This window comes from Nanorana parkeri, unplaced genomic scaffold, assembly GCF_000935625.1.
Source record: "Nanorana parkeri isolate BGI_ZX_2015 unplaced genomic scaffold, ASM93562v1 scaffold1519, whole genome shotgun sequence".
NCBI lineage: Eukaryota > Metazoa > Chordata > Amphibia > Anura > Dicroglossidae > Nanorana > Nanorana parkeri.
In genome coordinates, this window is record NW_017307787.1 from 364,352 (window position 1) to 381,948 (window position 17,597).

At 42.7% G+C, this 17,597-nt stretch overlaps 1 protein-coding gene across 1 annotated transcript in view; it reads right to left on the minus strand.

Moving 5' to 3' along the window:
- The window catches only part of LOC108798605 (neuromedin-K receptor-like), a 168,449-nt gene extending 157,482 nt beyond the window's left edge, over window positions 1–10,967 (minus strand). Inside the window, exons 1-2 of the mRNA XM_018570363.1 lie at window positions 10,845–10,967; window positions 9,105–9,486 (exon numbers count right to left, since the gene is read on the minus strand). Coding sequence (XP_018425865.1) covers window positions 9,105–9,486; window positions 10,845–10,967 — 505 coding nt within the window. The remainder of the gene's footprint in view (window positions 1–9,104; window positions 9,487–10,844) is intronic.
- Window positions 10,968–17,597: the final 6,630 nt, after the last annotated feature.

The window sequence follows — 17,597 nt, forward strand, 5'->3', positions numbered from 1 at the left end:
AGGTTCTGAATAAACTGGCCTTGAACCACTTTCACTTGTTCACAGCTGCATTCTTGTATCATTAAAACTGTGTCTTCTTATCTCGTAAGTAGTAGCCACCTGTATGACCGTTCTATGACAGATAGTAGCATTTATTAATTTATATACACATGCATGATTTCTATTGGTTTATGCTCCGCCATCCATTTCTAAGACTTGTATATATATTCCTTGTTTTACAATAAACCTTTGAATATAGAGTGAATACACAACTTGGTGTGACTCTTTATTCCCAAGTACTTGTCTGAAGTTGGCAGCACGATCGAATCCCGGGGAACTTTAAAATCGGAACCCTAACACTAGGCATACAGTACCTGCTTTCAGTATACTCTATACTGAAAGCAGGTACTGTATGCCTAGGAGGTAACCTCCTATAACATTTAACTACTGGATCTATGGGGGGGTTGGGGGCCACCAAATTGGATGTGCTGTTGGGAAATTATGAATGTGAGCAAACTGTTTTTAGGCTCCATTCATATCTACGCATTCAGACAGGCAAAAATGCGCAATTCTTAATAGACGCCCAGAAAATGGTACACTCACCTTTTGTTTTTCTGCGCATATAGATATAGATAGAACAAAAATAGGCTTTTTTTTTCATGTTTCATTTGTTATCGGCTGGCATGAGAAGACTCAGTGCTGTTTGTGAAGAGTTTGTCACTAACTAAATACAATAAGCTTCCCTGCTAATGACTTTTAGACTCCAGCTTCTACAAGTTTATTTGGTTACTGACTGCATTGAGACACAGGGTTATCCAGGATCAGGCATACACTGTTACATCTGGTGTCATAAGTGGGATGGAGGATTTGTTAAGAGCCCTGCTGCAAGCCAATGTCGCACAGCAGGAAACAACAGGGAGGCTGCTTGAACAGGCTGCAGAAGTCAGAACTGCTCAGCAGAAAGCCGTACAGATCCAGTGAGAGAAAAATCAACTGTTTATGACTCAAATAGCCCAGATCCAGACCTCACTACACACGGTATTGCATCAAGGGGCACACCAGCTGAACATGAAGCAGCTAGGACAGTGACAGCCCATCAGGTTAGGGCTAATGAATTCTTACAAAAGCTGACTCTGGTTGATGATGCTTTGACGGCCTTTATGATTTCATTTGAGCGTGTGGCCAAAAGAGATGGATGGCCAGAGCAACAATTGGCGGGACTTCTGACTCCATTTTTGTCTGGAGATGCGCAAAAGGCCTACTTTGACCTCTCAGAGGAAGAGCCAAAGGACTATGATAAGCTGAAGGAGGAAATTCTGACCCAGACTGGGATGACTCCAGTAGCCAGAGCAAAGAGAGTTCATGGATGGAGGCTTCAGGAAACTAAACCACCAAGGGCACAAATGTTTGAATTAATTCATCTGGTAAAGAACTGGTAAAAGCCAGAGACCAACAGTGCAACACAGATTGTGGAGTTGATTACACTGGATCGCTATCTCCGAGGACTACCCCCTGCACTGTGAGAATGGGTGGCACAAACAGGACCAAAAGCTTAAAAGGGTTAATGCCAAAGAAACCTCTTGAGACCGCAAGGGGGTTTCGTCAAAAAACTGGGGATCAAGTGCAAAAGGCCAAGGAACGCACAAAGAAGAAGGATAATAATACTTTTGGAGTTGATAAAGACTCTGAAAGAACAAAGGATTTGATAAATAGAAATAGATGTATACAATGATATGCTTGTGGGGAGATGGTACACATATCTACACAATGTCCAAACTCACAAGAACCAATGCAAGTTAACTGGTCAGACTGCCCAACTAGACCTCTTACCTTATAAGTGTAGTAGGCTATGTGAACAGCAACTAGTGTGTGTCAAGGGTTAGCATAAATGGCAAGGAAGCTAATGCACTAGTGAACTCTGGAAGTGCAGCCACTCTGGTATCAGAACAGTTTGCAAATGGTGTTGCTTCCAAGCCTTTTGGCAAGACAGGAATTGCTTGTGTTCATGGAACTGTGCACTACCCCCTAATGTTTTGCTTCCTATATTGCTAAAAGGGAAGACGGTGACTTTGTTGTCTATGGTTATACCCCAGTTACCATATTCCCTACTGTTGGGAAAGAACTTTCCTGGGTTTCCTGGTCTAATACAGGGGTTGACACAGGTGGGTAAACCCAATGGGGTGGTCCTGTAAGGAATCCACTAATGATTGTCTAGGGGGCATATTTCCTTTTTCCCCTGACCTATTTTCTGGGGTGGGGACGTCTAGAAAAACTTAACTTGAAAGGAGGCCAGGGGGTCCAAAGGCACTGGGTTGAGAATTCTCTATAGTTATGGCAGGGGAGAAAGCCGCCAGCTGTTCCCAGGGTTCCACCTCCTCGCTTGTCCACACAGAAGGTACCAGGGAGGTAAATGAACCTACTCCCATTGAATTACAGGACACAGAGGCTTCTGGGAGGGACTTTGGATGGAACCAAGCCAACAATGCTACTCTTACCCATGCTAGGGCAGAGGCTGTTGAGATAAATGCGTAGAATAGAGTAGAAAGGAAAGTGTCAGGTCCAACCAGGTCCAGCTCCTTACTTCATAATTAAGGATGATCTGCTATATAGGGTCACGCAGCACTAAGGAAGGGTGATAGAACAGCTTCTGGTGCCACAAGAGAGAATCGTGTTAGATATAGCTCACTCTCACCCCTTTGAGTGACATCTTGGGGTGGAAAAGAATAGAGAATGTATTTTGAAAAGATGCTATTTGCCTAGTATCTATGAAGAAACAAAAAGATACTGTTTGTCCTGCCCAGAGTGTCAGCTTACAATTCCCCGACCTGTGGCAAAAGCACCACTGATTCCCCTTTCTATTATAGAAAAACCATTCCAGAGAATCAAAATGGATATTCTAGGACCCATAGAAAGATAAGCTACAGGCACTCAATACATACTAGTGATTGTCGATTATGCTACCAGGTATCCTATACCACTAAGAAATATATCTACAAAGGCTATAGTGAGAGAATTGGTAGAGGTGTTCTCTAGGGTGGGACTTCCAGAGGAAATTGTAACAGACCATGGAACCCCTTTTGTCTCTAAACTGATGAAAGAGGTTCACCAAATACTTAAAATCAAGGCTATATGTGCCTCAGTATATCACCCCCAAGTAGACTTGTGCGCCGTCAAAAAATTTGTTCCGTTTCGTAATATCCATTATTTCGTATTTCGTAATTCGTATCCGAAACTCAATTCGGATTCGTACGAAATACGTATTTTCGTTAGTTTCGGCACATTTTCGTAACTTTACAAACATTCGTTATGATGAAGTTAAAAAGCAAAAATACCTTTGTTAATATTGGAGTCGATGTGGTAGTTGTTTTTTTATCCGAAATACGAATTCTGTTAACGGATTCCGTATCCGAATTCCGTATTTCGGACTTCAAAAAAAACTACCATCAACTCCAATATAAATGTACTTTGCTTTTTACCTTCAATATAACGAATGTTCGTAATGGAACGAAAATATGTCAACGGAATTTCGTATTTCCTGCCTGTATTTGTAATGCAACTCTCAGCAGCAGAAGAGAACCTCTGATTGGTCAACCAAAACGAAATACGAATTCCGTTAACGGATTCCGTATTCCGAATTCCGTATTTCGGACTTTAAAAAAAACTACCATCAACTCCAATATAAATGTACTTTGCTTTTTACCTTCAATATAACGAATGTTCGTAATGGAACGAAAATACGTCAACGGAATTTCGTATTTCCTGCCTGTATTTGTAATGCAACTCTCAGCAGCAGAAGAGAACCTCTGATTGGTCAACCAAAACGAAATACGAATTCCGTTAACGGATTCCGTATTCCGAATTCCGTATTTCGGACTTTAAAAAAACTACCATCAACTCCAATATAAATGTACTTGGCTTTTTACCTTCAATATAACGAATGTTCGTAATGGAACGAAAATACGTCAACCGAATTTCGTATTTCCTGCCTGTGTATGTATTGTAATGCAACCCTCAGCAGCGGAAAAAAATCTTGTCATGTTGTTCAACCTCATTTACAGGGGTAATATTAGTTCCTGTTTCAAAGAAATTCGGATCCGAAATTCGTTAACGGAATTTCGTATTTCGGATATAAATTCGGAAACTGCCATTCGGATTTCGTATGCTTACGAATCTACGAATTTCAGGAAAATTCGTACGAATTTCGATTCGTAACGAAACGAATCGCACATGTCTACCCCCAAGCGGACGGCCTAGTGGAAAGGTATAACAAGACCCTGAAAACTATGTTGTAAAAGGTTGTACAGAAAGATGGGAAAGATTGGGACTCCCTTTTGCCCTACTTAATGTTTTCAATCAGGAAAGTCCCCAATTCCTTAACATGCTCTTCACCCTTTGAATTGCTCTATGCGTGGCAGCCATGGGGAATCCTGGATGTAATTAAGGAATTATTAGAGGAGCAACCACCTAAGGGGAAAAATGTTATAGATTTTATTACCCAGATGAGAGACAGGATGAGAGAGCTGGCTCCGGTGGTAAGGTCTCATATGGAGATGCGTCTTCAAGGAAAATACAGCATGTCCAGTTGCCTTGACTTATTTTTTACTGATATACCATGACCTGGATGAATGAGAACCTTCACAGACATTATTACAATAAGAAGGCCCAAATAACTAAATTAAATCCCGGCGATCCTGGGAGTATTGGTATTGTTGCCCACTGCAGAAAGTAAGTTGTTGGCTAAATGACAGGGCCCCTATGAGGTTCTGGAAAAAAAAATAAGAGATGTAAACTACAGAGATAAACACCCTGACCGTAAAAAGAAAGAACAGATGTATCACATAAATGTACTAAAACCTTGGAGGGAAAGAGATGCTACCTGAACTAGATCAAAGTGAGTGGCAAGTTAATAGCCAAGCCCAGGAAGAGACACAGAAGGGGCCTAAGGTGTACATGTCAGAGAAAGTGACCCCTTCCCAAAGGCTGGAAGCCCAGAGGCTGGATGATCAGTTCCCAGATGCATTCTTTGAGAAACCTGTCAGGACTGAGATTATTGAGCATACTATTGTAACCAAACCAAGAATAAAGGTGGAATTAAGACCTTACACAATGCCAAAGGCAAGGAGGCAGGAAATTAAGGCAGAAATAAATAAAATGCTATAGATGGGTGTGATTGAGGAGTCGGTGAACGAGTGGTTCAGTCCCATAGTCCTGGTTCCCAAACCAGATGGGTCTATCCGTTTTTGTAATGACTTCAGGAGGCTAGTTACATAGTTGCTAAGGTTGAATAAAGACACAGGTCCATCAGGCTAAATAGTGTGTGTGTGTGTGTGTGTATTAGACATGTACATTTAGTTTCAGACAAACCTGTAAATCAATGAAATTCAGTTTCAATTCGGCGGAATCCGAAATAACACATTTTATATATACCCGAATATACTAAACCGTAATTCAGGCATAAAAAAAAATTGCTATCAGAACGCACAGCGCCCATTTTGATATCTTGGAGGCGGGGTGCATAACGCCACATGGCGCCACGTGTGTGCGGTGTTGGGTGATGTTATTCGCAGAACAAGCAGAGGCCAAATTGTCCGCCAGCGTGTTCTGTGCATACGTGCAGCCATTTTGGAGTATATCTTGGTATACACCAAGATGGTGGCAACCATATATTCTTGGTGTATACCAAGATATACTCCAAAATGGCGGCACGCATGCACAGAACTCTGTGGCGGCCGATACGGCTGCTGCTCGTTCTGCAGTTTCTTTGTGCGGTTTCAGATTCGGAGGCTCGTTGCCTCCAAAACAGCATTAAAATTAGTTTCCATTGACAAAATCAATGAAAATGTTTTTCATTTTCATTTGTTTTCGTCCAAAACAATTTTTTTTGCCCTGCACATGTCTAGTGTGTATACTGCTCGGAATTTCAATAACCCTGTATGTTTTGTGAACTGAGGAACTCATCCAAGTGTTTTTTGAACCAGTTTATGTTTCCCGCTGATACAACAACCTGTGGAAGTGAATTCCACATCTTTAACACTCTCAAAGTAAAATACCCCTTACACAGTTTACGATTATACCTTCTCCCCTCCAACTTCTTGTGCCTTTGCGTCTTCCTTACAGTACATGAGTTTGTAAACTGCGATCATGTCACCTCTTAAGCACCCCTTCTCTAAAGAGAACAATCCTAATTTTTGTAGGCGTTCTTGATAACTCAGACCCTCCATCCCTTTTATTAATTTGGTTGCCCGTCTCTGAACCTTTTCTAGCTCATGGATATCCCTCTTGAGGATTGGTGACCAGAGTTGCACCGCATAATCAAGATGGGGCCTTACCAGTGTTTTGTAAAGGGGAAAAATTATATTTGTATCCCATAAATAAATCCCTCTTTTGATGCAAGATAATATGCTACTAGCTTTATTAGCTGCAGCTTGGCTCTGCATGCTATTACTGAGTCTGTGGTCTATAATGACCCCAAGATCCTTCTTTATATCCATTTTCCCCAGTGAAACCCCACCTAAGGTGTATTCAGCATGCATGTTCTTAGCGCCCAAGTGTATTACTTTACATTTTTCTAGATTAAAGCTCATCTACCACATTGCTGCCCACTCTCCAATTTTATTGAGGTCTTGCTGCAGGGATTCTATGTCATGTTGCAATCTTATTTCCTTGCATAACTTTGTATCATCAGCAAACACTGACAGCGAGCTATTGATTCCAACCTCAATGTAATTTATGAACAAGATAAACAGAATTGGCCCCAAGACTGAACCCTCGGGCACTCCACTCACCACATAAACCCAAACCCCTCATGCCTACGCAAATTTTTTAGCCACTTGTTTAGCTCTCTTAGTTCTCGCTGTCTCACCGGTGTGGCTCTTGGTACCAGCAGTATTTTGGAGAATACCACCTTGAGGTCCTCTTCTTTAGCTTCTGACCTAGGTCTCTAAAATCTTTTTTGAGAACGCTCCATCTTCCTGTCACTTTGTCGTTAGTACCGATGTGTACCATGACCGCTGGTCCTCCTCAGCCTCTACCAGCAATCTGTCCATCCGATCCGCAATGTGCTGAACCTGAGCACTCGGTAAACAACATACTGTACGGAGATCGCGTTCTTTATGACAGATTACCCTATCTACCCTCCTGATCATTGAGTCCCCTAACACCAATGCCTGTCTTTTCTTGCTTGCCTTCCTGTTCCCCTCCATACTGGAGCAGTCACTCCCCTAGCATGCTAAAGGAGGTATTCTGTTCCAGCACTGCTACACCAGAACTGATTTTACCAACATCCTTGCATATTTGTTGGGATTTAACAATTCCGGACTAGCCACTCTAACATTTCAGCCGATGCTGAACGAGATTTCCTGCTTTGATGCTTACCCAAAACCCTGTGTTGATGAAATGATTGATAAACTAGGCAAGGTCCACTATATCACCACCTTAGACTTGACAAAAGGACATTAGCAAAGACTTAATTTTCCACTCCAGAGAGTTTGTTCCAATATACAGTACTCCCTTTTGGCTTACACAGTGCCCCAGCCACTTTTCAATGCCTAATGGATAGACTGCTGAGACCACAGTTTCAATAAGCAGCAGCCTATCTAGATGATGTTGTGATTTTCTCCCAAGACTGGGACACCCATCTGGAAAAGGTAAAAGTGGTCCTGCAGACTTTGAGAAGTGCAGGGTTGACAGCCAATACCTGGGATACATGGTGGGTAAAGGTATGGTAAATCCCCAATTGAACAAGATGGGCGCTACTTAAAATGACCTAACTCCCCTAAGAAAGAAGCAGATACGGAACATTCCTAGGGTTAGTGGGCTATTATAGGTGCTTTATTCCCCACTTTGCCCGTCTCGCCAGCCCTAGCCAGGCTTCATTTCAGACTCTTAAAAGATCACTTTCTACAAGCCCAATACTTGACTAAGCCCATCTAAATTTTGGAACACCCTTTTTGCTCCAAAAAGATGCCTCTAACGTAGGACTGGGGGCAGTACTGTCACAGGTGATAGATGGGGAAGAACATCCTGTCCTTTTGCTTAAGTAGAAAGTTGACCCCAAGAGAAAGAAGATATGCAGTGACTGAAAGGGAGTGTTTGGTCTTAAAGTGGGCCATGGAAAGTTTGAGATATTTTTTACTGGGCAGGGAATTTGTCCTGGTCACTAACGATGCGCCTCTGAAATGGATGAATTTGAATAAAGAGAAAAATCCCCAAATTACCAAATTTGCAGCTAACAGGTCACGAGAGAGAGAGAGAGAGAGAGAGAGAGAGAGAGACTGTGAAACAAAGAGATTAACATAGACCTTCAAGGCTGCTGCACTAAAGGTTTACTGAGACCTGAGCAGTGGGGTATTCTGGTTTGGGGCTGCCCTAGGCAAGGCAAAACTCGGGCGCCCCCCCCAAACACTAAATTTCCCCCACCCCTTCCTGTTTAATACTTTGTGCATAACCTGTCAGATGCTGGATACAGTACACACGCTGTATCCAGCTTTTGACATGTTACGCTATTAGCGTTGCAGGAAAGCTGTGGTCTCATGGGGGCTTTGCAGGATTTGTGGTGAGCTCTGCGAGGTCTATGGTGGGCAGAGCCCACCACAGATCCTGCACAGCCCCCTGAGACCATGTAAAGCCCCCCCACAGATCCTGCACAGATCCCCTGTGGCACCCGCAGTCTGCTGGATCTCAGGGGGGCTGTGCAGGATCTGTAATGGGCTCTGCCCACCATAGACCCAGCAGAGCCCACCACAGATCCTGCAAAGACCCCCTGAGAGCCGTCAAAGCCCTCCACAGGTCCTGAAGAGACCCCCTGAGACCCTGCAGTCTGCTGGATCTCAGGGGGGCCGTGCAAGATCTGTGGTGGGCTTTGCAGGCTGCAGAGCCCCCTACGGATCATACAAAGCCCCCCACAGTTACTGCAGAGACCCCCTGGGACCCTGCAGTCTGCTGCATCTCAGGGGGGCTGTGCAAGATCTGTGGTGTGCTTTGCAGGCTGCAGATCCCCCTATGGATCATGCAAAGTCCCCCACAGTTCCTGCAAAGCCCACCAAAAGGTATTGCACAGCCCACCTGCGACTCTTTGGTGGGCTGTGCAAAACCTATGCTGAGCCCTGCCAGCACAGTCCACCTACCTGGCACAGGAAACCCAGCCTTCTCCACTGCCTCGGCGCCAAATCGTCTCAGCTTCTTCCCCCGACTGGAGCCTGGGCGACGCTTCCCACCTCCTCCATCGCGGACCAGTCTCTGTTCTTGCCTCCTCTGTTGCAGTCTTCGGCCCCCCGCCTCCTCCGTCTTCACACGTCTCTTCGATCTCCGCCCCCATCTCCTCTGTGTCCACCCACTGCTTCCTTCCTCTCCATCTTCACTCTGCCTCTTCCATCCCCGCCCCCATCTCCGCCCTCTGCCTCCTGCCGCTCCGTTCCTGTCTCCTCCTGCTCCACCGCCCGCCACTTCCTCCCCGCAAGGCTGCCGGTTTCTGTGCAGCCCGGGAACTTTTGATCGTACACCGGCTGCCTAAATGTTTTGGGGGGCGGCATTTTTGCCGCTACCTGGGAATCTGCCGCCCGAGGCAAACGCCTTGTTTGCCTCGCGGCAGATACGCCCCTGGACCTGAGGACATGTTCGGGTTGCTTAACCGGTGTTTAAAAGCTTAGCTTGGCACCTTTAATCAGTGAGGGTGAAGATTTGTTTCCATGTTTAGGTAGATCTCTGACAAAGATAGGCTTTTTTTGTTGTTGTTTATAATTCTTTTGTTATCGCCTGGCATGAGAAGACTCAGTGCTGTTTGTGAAGAGTTTGTCAATAACTGAGTAAAATAAACTTCCCTGCTAAGGACTTTTAGACTCCAGCCTCTACAAGTTTATCGGCTGTGTTATCCATGATCAGACACACACTGTTACAGTCCCTAAGGACACGTATATCATTTCGAACTGGAAAGTGGTGTACATTAGATTAGCTAGACTGTGCACATTTAAAACTGTTCCTATTCACATTTAAACACTTAAAAAATAATTTTAAAGCCTGTCAATGTTTATAAATCTTTCCATAGATCATTTGAATGGATCTGAAGGTATTTTACTTAGTCAACAGTCTTCACCTTAAAATAAAAAGGTTAAAAAAAGGTTTAATTCAAATGCAGCTTTTTATATCCATGACTTTCTTTGAAATGCAATTTTGAATTACTGGATAGAACACAAAATTTTCCTTCCAAAGAACTGATTGATTTCTACTCCTCCTATCTTATAAAGTCACATGAAAGTCCTGACAAGTTTAATTTTTTTTAGCTATGGCAACTCCTAGGGGGCTGCCTGAGTGTTAAAGTGAACTAAACTCAGAAATTAACTCTTAAAAAATGCATTCAAGTACACTAACTATTAATAAAAATGTTATCTGTGTATCACTCAGCTATAGATCCTCAAATAATCTCTGAATTTGTGCTGACACTGTCCTTCCTTCTGGAGGGTGGTTACTTTTGTTCCTCATGGTCCCTGTGTGTGTTGTAAAGTAGCAACTGCTCCAAGCTAGCTCCCGTGATGGACTACAATCTCACGTTTGGTTTACTAATTTGTATTGAGATTGTAGTTCATCACAGGAGCGAGCTTGGAGTGGTGGCTACTTTACTGATTATTTTTATTATTATATATCTACTTTATTTTTATTTTCCTCCACATTTATATACAGATCAATCTATCTAGTAAACACAACTATTGCTGCAACTGCTTAAGCATCACTAGCAGTATTATATCTTGCCTCTTCTCATTTTCAGTATTATAAAATTCTGGGTTACTGTAATCCTTGCACCCCTACACATAATGCAAGTGTTAAAAGTCTAGAGCTAAGGAATAAGGTGAAATATTTATCTTACTCCTCACTTCTACGGTTGTCCTCCACTCCGTACCACCAGTCCCCTTAAGCCTCTTTCCTTTGATGGTTGACTGGTCGCAGCTCTCCAATGTCATTAGAGAGGGCATAAGGACTCTGAAGCTTGTCCCCATTTTGGTCCTTGCTCCCCCAGCAAATCACTTGGGGAGATGTTTTTTCTAACCCCGTCAGTGGCTCATTGCAAATGAGTAATGAAATGGCTGACAAAGCCTTTCTCTTCTTACTCCACCCAGGCACAGAGCAGTTAGTTGTTTGCAAGTGCTACTTGCAAACAAGTAGAACAGAAGCGGCGATTGCTCGCTTCTGTTCTCTCTTCTCCTGATCTATAGCTGCAGCTACAGAGCGGCCGAGGAGAAGAGAGAACAGAAGCGAGCAATCACCACAGCGGTAGTGTCCCATCCCTGGTCCTGCCGGCGGCGCACCCCCTCGATGACATTCAGTTCGGCTGTCTTCCCTTCGGCTGTCTTCTGCAGCTTCCTCCGCCCTCCTCAGCTGCCATAGGCTGGGAGGAAGACTGCAGAGACAGTGAGACACCTGGCCAGAAAGTTATTAAGTGCGGGAAAAGGAAGTTTTATCTCGGTGCATGGAGGATCTCTGTACCCCCACCACCACCACCAGGAGAAAGCACCTGAATACCATCAGCTAAGTGCACTGTAAGTCCCTTTTCTTTCTTCCTTACACAACTGACCTCTGTACTGTGCGTCACACTGACCTCTGTACTGTGCGTTACACTGACCTCTGCACTGTGCGTCACACTGGCCTCTGCACTGTGCATCACACTGACCTCTGTACTGCTGATCTCTGTACTGTGCATCACACCGCTGGCCTCTGAACTCCCTGTTGTTACTGATTTCTGTACTGTGCATCACACAGCTGGCCTCTGTATTCAGCATTGCACCACTAACTTCTGTACTGTGCGTTGTTACTGATCTTTGTACTCTGTGTCACACCTCTGACCTGGCGGAATTAAGGCCGGGGCAGGGTAGGGGTTAGGTGGGGCAACTGGTGTCGAGTAACTTTTAAGGCCTGGCTAGTATCTCAGGACTTGAAAATTTTGAGCCCTGCCTAAAACACTACTAGGGACCAGAGTTGTGAACAGAAGTTGTCATGTAAGAGGGCTCTTTAATGTAAATTTTAAGTTTTCCCATCCCTTTCGACATCACAACGTGCAGGTGCTGAAAGAGGTGGTGTAGTATGTCAGTAAAAACAAAACAAAAAAGCGCCAATACAAACTTCTTTAAACTGTGGGTTTTATTTGCAGAACTAAAATCAGACACTTTTACAGCCTGAGGAATCCTGCTTTAGTCATATAGGGTTAAATTCAGTGCTGACCAGGATGACCAGAAGCCCAGAGGGCAATAAATCTTTATTACTAAGACTGCTAAACTAATTCTCCTTACTGCAGAGTCTCCAAATGGGATATGTGACTATTTACAGCCATTATAAAGTCTCTGTCAACTATTCTTGATTGAAAATGTCACAGAGGGTAAATCTCTGCAATCCTTAATAATGCAGTCCTTAATTTTGTTATCTTCACATGCACAAATATTTTCTATGTTTAAATTGCACAACAGCCTCCCTAATGTGATCCATTTAAACCTCCAGGCCCTATGTCAGCTGGTGTGGACTTCTATGGCTATTGTTACGCCTGTCAATGAATTGTGAAATTCTCAAAAGCATCTAAATCTTATCCTGAATGCAAGTAGAATGCACTTAAATGCATGCTGCATTGACCTTTCTACACAAATCCTACTGACTCTTAATTTTAGTGCCCCAAAACACATCAAAATATGATTTTCTGTAAAATATAAAAGATGAGGTTACGACAAGTAAATAGATACCCAACATGGCCAGGTTAAAAATTGTGTGCATCCATGAAACGGCGACAAAATTCAGTACCCCCAAAAGTCCATAGACAATTATTTAAAAGCCCCTGCAGGTCATCAGTTTAGAGATAGGCATAAATATTGGCCCTAGCATTAATCACTCTGGTGTGCACGGCGATACCAATATGTGTAGTGCAATTGACGTTTCGTAAGTAGGCAACCCAACATGTGTTTACATGAATGCAGGGTGGGGGACTTTGGTTGGGGGGCCAAAGCTCTATACCAATCCCTAATAGTGCTAACTGAGGTGATGGAGAGCAAGCAAGGTGTGTCACAGAAGAAATAAAACTAAATATAGCAGCCCAAAATGGTTTCAATGCAATACAGTACCACCAGATGTGGGTCAAAGAGCCAGTTTTTTCACAATTACACCAACAATATGAGGAGGCAGTTGTGAAAATCTTAGCTAACCTTTGTGGTGCGTAATACCATTTATGGAAGATTTTTTGAAGGGACTCCCAATGTGTGATAAAATTAGATGTTTTTAGAGGCCATTCAAAAGCTTTACACCATAGGGTAGGAGGTAGCGTAAAATTCAACTACCTTCTCCCACCACTCCATAGATGGAAGTTTCTCAAAAGTTTGTGGTTCAGCAAGGAGTTTATAGAAGAAAGAGATGCCCTTATGGTGGGGATTAGGAGTTTGGTAGAAAGAGATAGTTCTTCTAATAATGTGGCTGTCCTTAACTTGTGCAGAGGCCATAAAATGTCGGATCCTGAGGAAGTTATAAAATTATTTGGGGAGATGGAGAATCTCTTTGAGAGCTCTTCATTTCTTACTTTAATTTAATTGCTATCACATAGGGGGGCTTACAAGCCCCCCCCCCCATGTAATAGCATATTGGCAGTGACAGGTCCACTTCAGGGTGATACTGGTAGTCCAAAAATCACTTTTCCACTTTAAATAAGCTATTGAAGTGCAGATCGCACTTCAATAGCTTATTGCTCAGCTTCAATAGCCGAGCAATGACCGCTCAGGGACCGGAAGTGATGCAATCCAAGATGCTCCTGGTCCCATAGAACAGGGAGGAGAAAGGCAAACGGATGTTCGCCATTCTCCTTCCCAGCTTCTCTTGATGCCTGACATGCCGGTCCCTGGGCCCACAGGAGGGGCAGTGGAGCCCAGGAAACACGGCGTGGGCGGGCACTTTATTGGCCCATAGAAGCAATCTGCCGGCAGCTGAAGCCACCGGGAGTCTGTTTACAGGGCCATGCTGCCAATTACGTACCAGGTAAGTCTGTGGCTGCGAAAGGGTTAAAACAAGTTACCTGGCATCTTTAGACAAATTTAGATAAATTTGTCTTCAAAATTCCAAACAGAGGCACAGAAACATTAGTTTTTTCCTATGACTTGTATTGCAACAGCCGTCCAGACCTCTAATAAAAACACACTTCAGATGTCTTTAAGCTGTTAAAAACGCACTGAAACTAACTTTAAAGTCTGTGTTGTGATCTTTAACGGCTATTTGAAAATTAATTATTTTATATTACATGCAGTTAAAGAGGTCAGGGATGGTTTGTTTTAAAACTCTTTACAACTGTTAAGAATATGCAAATAAGGAATTGTCCATAAACTTTAAATATAATAAATAGCTTTCTACAGTATGAAAATCCAACCACACTACAAACGATTGTAAAAGATATTAGAAATTGATACAATGTAATACTTGCTCCTTCTTATGCTGGACTGAAAAGACATCAAACATAATAAAACATTTTGAAGAAATTGACTTCTTGTCAATAAGTAGATGTATACTGTATATTAGTGAGCTAAAAATGTTTAGTATGTATATGAGAACATCTAGCACAGTTAAAACCATGATATTGAAATATGTATGTGTGAACCTTATATGATGATTGATTTTCTATATTTTAATCTATCCAAGTTTGGAAATGCCATTTGAACTATACTAGTGTCTTTGAGTTTACAATTGATAATCAATCAGTAAGCTTGACAGGCAGACCTAAGTATAGATGAAACAGTTGTTGGGAATTCTCAAAGAAGACTTGGTCTTTAAAATGGGTTTGAAGAGTAAAACACATTACTCAGGACATAGACTATGATGCCCAAAATGGGATACAAGGAGAACACATGACTCAGCTACAGAAAGTTTGGCACTCCTTTATGCTAATCAGAAAGACTTTTAAAGTAAACATCACATAGGTTATTTTAAAGTAAGAACATGTATAAAGGACGGGGATGATTATCCAAGCACTCACATACATTCACACTACAGATCCACATACACAACACACACATCCACACAGACATAACCACACCCACAAACCCTAACCCACACTCACATTGGAGACAGAAACACCTGTTAGGACTATTTTAACTTACTAACTAAAGACGTTTCTTAAGCATCTTATAGACTTCTGCTGTAAGATATACTATATTTTGTAAACATCAAGCATCGTATAGACTCATTCTGTAAAATATACCATATCCTGTAATCATTTGCAACTTTTAGATTAAACACATTCTGAACTTTATACAAGCATGGCAGCAATCTTCTATTGTTGAACTTTTCCAATTTCCCACCCTATGCTTCAAGAAAAGGAATATGACATAAAAAAAATCATATTTTGTGTTATTTCTAACAAGCACAAACACATGGTTACACAAAAAAAAAATCCTAACCCTTGAAAAAGTAGGAAGAGAGTGGCCAAAGTACTGTTAGCAAACTAAGAATAATAAAATCGTATTTTAAAAAAAATCAAAAAGTAATATTACAGCATACTAGCCCTTAGACGTGGTGGCTGCATTTGCGTTTTTTCCCCGTCATTTTTACTTGGTAATCCTGTGAATAACACACTTCCTGCCCCTTCATGTCTATGTTGTTTTCTGCACTGTATCTATTGAGGAAGTCATGGTTGTCACACAGGTTGGATTTCAAACATGTCTGCTTTTGTTCATCTCTATTACATGGTAGATCGATGGGACTGGTAGTTTATATATGAAAAATACGATTTTTGTGCTTTTTTTCTTAAGATCACAGGAAGTGACAAAAAATGCTGCATTTCTGGCAAGAGCAACATGTATTTTCTGTACTTGCTGAAAATGATCTTAGCCTGAAAAGTGAAAATGAATGCAGCCGTTAATGACTGATAAGCTGCAATGTTTACATTTTTGTTTTTGGATTTAGATACATTTTAATGGAAGCTCATGGATAAGGGAAAGGGGGGGTGGGGTAGGCGTGCCAAAAGTCACCAATGAGTATTACACCCCTAATGAAAAGATGTTCCACTTTTTTAGCTGCTTATGATTGCTGTTTTTCATTTTATTTTTACTTGTGAAAATCCATCTAAGTAGTAAATTATACCCTTTACAGCAAGATGTAACAGTCCTTTTTGCTCAGCAAGCCGTTTAATGTAATTTCTGGGTTTGTAAAGTTTATTTACTGAATATTGTGACAGCTACAACTTACTTTACAGCACAGCACATTAATTAAGTTGTACATAATAGTACAGTGTGCATTAGTTTGGATCATGAAATGTTTAAACAATTACTAGCTGAACTGTTACAATTTAAAACATTTTGTGTTTTACATGGCTGCATTAATGAATTGCAATTGAAAATCACTGAAGTACCTGAAAAAAACTACAAGTTTGTACTGTTGTAAGTATGTTATAAGCAGCATTTTTTCCTACAGCTTTTTTCTAGCTTCTTTAGTACGTAGTTGTAGGTGTTTGTAAGTCAGGTATAGTTCTATGTGTGATTTGCTTTAGATCTACATGTGAATAATGTAATGTTGTGTTTTTATTTTAATTTTACTAGTTTTTCAAACCTAGCAAAAGCTCTGGGGACCTTGCAATGGTGGAACTATTGCCATAGCGACCCAGGCAGCCTCTATGGGGCCCGGGGCACAGGGTGGTCCGGCAGGACCAGGAACAAAGGGGCCCCGCTGATGCAGTGCAGGCCGCCTGGGTCGCTATGGTACCACAGGCTAAGGACTGTCACTGACAGCTGTGAGGAGGAACGCGCCGCTGTCCAGTCAACCTGTCAGTGATCTGTGCAGCAGCGTGTTCCTCCTCACAGCCGCTACTGAGTCAGTGACAACCAGCAGCTGTGGTGGAGGAGGCTGGGCCCAGCGATGGTGGAGGAGGGAAGGCAAGCAGATGCCCAAGGGCGACCCAGGAGACATTCAAAGATCACTCACTAAAGAGTGAGAAAGGAAAACTGAACCACAATGGCACCCAAGCCTCCCCACACCCTGTCCCCACCCCCTGGAGACAGCAAAACCCCCAGACACACCAAAGCAATGAAAAACAGGTAATTAGATAACCCGCTAATGAGATGCACTGTGTAGTAGGCATCCCAGCCGGGAGCGATACAACGACTGAGGAAAATCCCCTCAAAAATCCTCACACTACCCCAAACAGCTTGGAGGTGAGAACACGCTCAGCATATGTGAGGAAACCCAGGAGCATTGAAACATTATATAAAACAACAATGAAGACTGAAGAACTTCCAATGCTCAAGCAGCAAATAAAGAACTAGACTTTCCCCCCTGTCCAAAATCCAAATCAGGACCCCATATCATAGAAGGAAACAGGCACATCCAAGTAGGAAGGCAGCCAGGTTACAGTAGAGACATTGAAACATCCCCCAACCCACCAAAGCCTCCTTTCGTCCAGAACCTGTGCAAAAGTCAGTTAGTAGACATTGTTATCCATCAACACCACAGGGGGAGCAGCAGGCAGACAAAGGTAAAGTTCACTCCCCATTGGACGACTCCGTGAGGGGACAGTCCAGGAATTCTCACATACACAGAAAATGTGCAGAATTCTTCACAGCCCCCTCAAGATTGCTGAGAGACTGGGCCAGCATCAAAGTCCCTGCAGGTATTGTTCC